This window comes from Seriola dumerili, unplaced genomic scaffold, assembly GCF_002260705.1.
Source record: "Seriola dumerili isolate Sdu_G_001 unplaced genomic scaffold, Sdu_1.0 BDQW01000017.1, whole genome shotgun sequence".
Classification (NCBI taxonomy): Eukaryota; Metazoa; Chordata; class Actinopteri; order Carangiformes; family Carangidae; genus Seriola; species Seriola dumerili.
The window spans coordinates 229,191-233,817 of NW_019174272.1; the positions used below are offsets into that span (position 1 = coordinate 229,191).

The 4,627-nt window shown below is 45.5% G+C and overlaps 1 protein-coding gene across 1 annotated transcript in view; it reads right to left on the minus strand.

Moving 5' to 3' along the window:
- The window catches only part of emid1 (EMI domain containing 1), a 52,383-nt gene extending 50,322 nt beyond the window's left edge, over positions 1-2,061 (minus strand). The window contains exon 1 of the mRNA XM_022759368.1: positions 1,740-2,061. Within this exon, the coding sequence (XP_022615089.1) occupies positions 1,740-1,909 (170 nt within the window). The 5' untranslated portion in view covers positions 1,910-2,061. The remainder of the gene's footprint in view (positions 1-1,739) is intronic.
- Positions 2,062-4,627: the final 2,566 nt, after the last annotated feature.

Sequence of the window (4,627 nt, forward strand, 5' to 3'; positions counted from 1 at the left end):
TCAGCCTGCTGGAATCTGTGTCATCTTCATTCCCATGCTTTAAGAAAACGTGGATATGGTTAAGAGGGGTGAGGAATGAGGGCTGCCACAGGGCTCAGACTGCCTGTCAGACCATGACAAGTCCTCCGAGGGAGGATAAAGAAGTGGGCGAGACGAGAAATAAAGAAGCAGCTACCTCCGTAACCCCTCAGTGTACTGAGCTCATATAGTTGTTAAGAATGCTAAGGGTGAATGAACACTTTATCAGCTCTTCTGCAGAGCAACCTCTCCAGTCAAGAAATTACTCAAGAGCTGTTAATCCCCTTTGATTTGGGTAATCACTGTGTGAAGACAGGTTGGTGCGGGAAGACATTTGTAGTGAAGGTTTTTTCTCGGGATAGAATCCTTTCCCAGTCCGCTGAAATTAATATTTATTTCCTTTTAAGATTAAGTTTCTGTCATTGATTTTCAAGTTGCTAATGCCCCTGAGAGAGCCTCCTGTTCTCTGAAATCCCACTGCCACTGTTTGGCTTTGTTGACACACCATCAGGCCAGACAGCAGGTGGACTGCTACTTTCAGCTCCTCTCATGTCACCTCAAACCCGCTGACCTCTCTGCCTCATAAGACGGTGGCTGACTCACACCAACAGCAGCTTCCGCTCAGTCTATCCTGCAATTCCCCCACTGCCACTGACAAACAGCAGCAAGCCTACTGTAAACTCATCTCGCCCTTCCCAAAACAAGCCCAGATGCAGTGGAGTCACAGCTGCATGTGTTTGGTAAACATGTCCACAAACCCTATGGCCATGAGTGAGTGACAGGGGGAGTTGAGCGAGGAGGTGAGGCGGCAGAGCGAGGCTGGGAGCGCTGAAGGCCACCTGGACACACCCAGAAGAAAAGGGCCTCATCAAGGGGGGGGGGTTTCAGCCTCCGGCCGGGTTCAGCCCACACACTGCAATCTGCACACACACTCACAATCGTAGCATAAATATTTGTAAGATGGGGAACGTCCTCTCATCATGAAGCACTGGCCGCTCTCCTGAGCTAAACATCGGGCCTGTCCAGGAGGGAAGCAGAGCTGGTTCACTCTTGTCTGTGTGTTTAGTCTGGGGATTCTCCTTCAGAAAACTCCCTTGTCAACAAATTCATTTTAGAGAAACCAGCTTTTCATTCAGTGGTCTTTACTTAAGCTATCAATCTTGTGCACTTTATTGCAGAAATAAAACCATTGCTCGGTCATTCACTATCTAAAACTCATTCAAGATGCATCTTGTCTTCCCGACTGGGGTCCACATAGGAGCAGGTTCTATGTAGACAGACCTGGGGACTAAAGGTGGTGCTTTGAAGAGCACCCTAACAGCTGAGCAGGAGCAGATGTTGCTGCTGCTGCTGCTGCTGCTGCAGCTGCAGAGACAAAGAGCCCACATCCCACCTCAGAGACAGTGGAGGTGCTCTCATGAGCCACACAGAGAGAAGGTGACTGAGCTGGGACAACAGCGGGAGTCAGCAGAGTAATCTGTGCAGCCAGCACAGGAAAAAGGAAACCAACTGTCAGGAAGACAATAAGACCTGGTAGATGGATGGAGATGGGAGTAGCTCTACAGAGTCATGCATTGACGAGAAGTAAGGCTATTCGTTTAAAAAGAAAAAAAAAAATAGCCTGTAGAAGCAAAAAAGGGTTATTGTGTGCACAAAAACAAGGCATTTTGAGGATTAAAGTGCAGTAAAATAAAGTCACTATAAGTGGATGTTTCCCTTACCTTTTCTGATAGACTGAGGTGTGAGAGGCTGCTGTCTGAGCTGAGTAGGTTTTGTACAGCCCCGTTTTCCAGGTCCCGTCAACAAACGTGGTCAGCCAGAGTATCAGCACAGTCCAGAGCAAACTTTTCCTGCAAAGCGCGGACACGCTCTCCCGTTGGCGCGGTCCCATTTCCCTGGCATCAAAAGTACAGCCAGAAAAGTTTTGCCGAGCCCAACTTCCCCCGGTAAGAAAACAGACCGGTTGGTGGATCCAGCTCGCGGGGGGAAATATGTCAAACGGCAGCGGGTCGGCGGGAGAAGACGCGCATCCTATTCACTAAAGTAGCAAACACGATTTATCTCTGGCTCACGTTTCTTTGTATAAAATTAAAAAAAGAAAAAGAAAAGAAAAAAAAGCCTAAAATCCTCAGTGAGCTAAAGAAAAATGCCGTCTCATACACTCCCGCGTCTCGCCTGTGTGTTCCTATGACAGAGATCCGACATTTGAACATAAACCTTGAATAGTGTGTGAGTTGTGAGTGTGGATAAAAGTGTAGCTGTCCTCCTTTCTCTGTCTTGCTCTGCCTACCTCCGTCTCTCTGCGCGCATATCGAGCCGAGCTTTAACAACAGCGGGCATGAAACCAGTTTTATAGTCTCCTCGGGTCTTTTAAAAGCACAGCCTGCTGAGTCTTTTTTTTTTCTTACCCTGCCCCGTTTCAACCTCTCACAGAGGACAATGCATGCTCAAAGCGACGGCACATTACGCATTGTATTTGCCCTAAATGAATTATGGACTGCTGCTTCTCCGAGGTTCTTCTGAAATCACTGGAGCTGTGCCCGTGACGAGGAAAGGTTATTTGGTGAACACAAATGAAAATAAAAGTAATTATGACAAATTATATTTCAAAGCCAGGTTGATCAGTCAACATTACCACTATCTAGCTATTATCTATCTGTTGTATTTAAAATCTTATTAAGTAATCTATCTATCTATCTATCTAATCTTATCTAATATGTTTTTGCCTTCAGCAGCTGTGGTCTGTAGCCTCTCTATCAAAGCCATCAGTGTTCAGGAGGACAGTGGCAGGAGAATAGTTGAGGTTACTGTAACCTCCCTCTGCCCATGCATGTGGGACATGTAGGTTTACAGTGTAAACAGCCAGTAACCACAGGGCTGCGGTCCTGCTCCAAACTAAACACCTGGCACTGCAACCGAAAACTGGGGCCCAAGATGTATATCTGTGGCTGGGGTGACTACACCTCTCAGGCCCCATGGGCTAAAGCTGCAAGTCTCACCAGCTGCAGCAGACTGCAAAGAGTAGGCTACTTGTGCAGCTGGCTGGTGTGCTGTAGTTTTGGTAAAGTTCTCAGCTGATGAGAGATGGTGTTAACACTGTGACACTCTCAGAGGGGCATTCAGACTGGCACCAATCACTCCCAGCACCACAGGGAGAAAGCAGCAGACGGTGCATGCACTTGATTGGGACTGAGTAAACCCACCTGCTCTCAATCACAACAAACGGAAACTGTTTGGGATTTGGGGGGGGTTGCTGGAAAATGATGTGTCAGAGTTTTTTGTTTCAGGGCACCATTGGCATTTTTACGAGGCCACTCGGTGCAGGCAACGGAGCAAAGCAGGAACTGGAGCAGTGTAGGGTTAATGTAAATCCCTCCAGTCACGAGCAGCTGAAAATAATTTGACCTCTGAGGAGAGAGGGGGGTTGGTTCCATTGAAAGGATTTTTTTTCTTATCTCTAATTTCTTGAGTAGTAACTCTCCTGCTTCCATAATTTCTTTCCCTTTTATTGTTCAGACAGAAAGAGCTGCATTACCTATTGTCTGAGTACTGAAGATCCCTTCACTCATACAAACAGTAGGTTAATTAAGCAACGCACTATTCTTTCCCTCTTTTCAACAGGGGAACACAATTCCTCCCTTCCTGTGTTTGGTCATAAACATGTCCTGATCTTCACTCTTTATGATAGTCGTAGCATTTAAAGCTGAGGGGGGGCCTGTCTATCCTTTATCCACTGCCATTCAGAGGGGCCCTTTTAGGCTGCACAATACAGTATTGAGAAGCACCAAAGTTTTCTCATATGAGGGTAGCGACTTTTAAGATCTTTTAAAAAGAATTAAGGACATTTAACATATTTTCATGTTACAGGTTGTTTGCCTTATGATAATTTCCATCCATGCTTTAGTCAAACCAGCACATCCCTGATTACAGCTGCACTCAGGCTAGATAATGTATGTTGCACAGGTTATTGCTCAAGATCATTGCAGTTTTTATTTCTGTGTTTCACTGACCTCACTGCAACACCAGCTGCCAGATCCTCCAGGGACTGTCTGATTTTTAGAGTAAACTTCACCTGCTTTGGCATGCCGACCTCAGCAGCCTCGATTACTCAGGGCTGCACTAGAAAATGTTACGATAAAGCATAATCTGCTACCTATACTGCAGAGAAAAGCTGAAAAGCTACTTGGGTAAAGTGGAAAACTTTAGCAACCTTTGGTCAGTGTTACATTTTCCACTGTGGGCAGCAGCTTACACTCCCCTTACAACCTTGATTGTAAGAATAGACAGAATTCTCAAATATTTTGTAAAAGAAAAAGAAACATTAGACATGATTGAGCCGAAATGCAAACATTTACTCATTATTATTACCAGAGAGTAGTAGACTTTTAGGCCTGAAAGATCCTGACCTAATGAAGCCTACTGGCACTTACACCCACTGTAACACCAAGGAGAAATCCCTGGAGCTACTGCCCAGAGTGAAGAGCTCAGTACTGTTGTGTGCTGCCATCTAGTGAGAAAATAATGACAGCAATGAAGTAGATAATGAGTCAAAAAACTCATTTAGTTTTCTAATGACTGTATCAATTTATTTTTAAAAACATCTTTACAC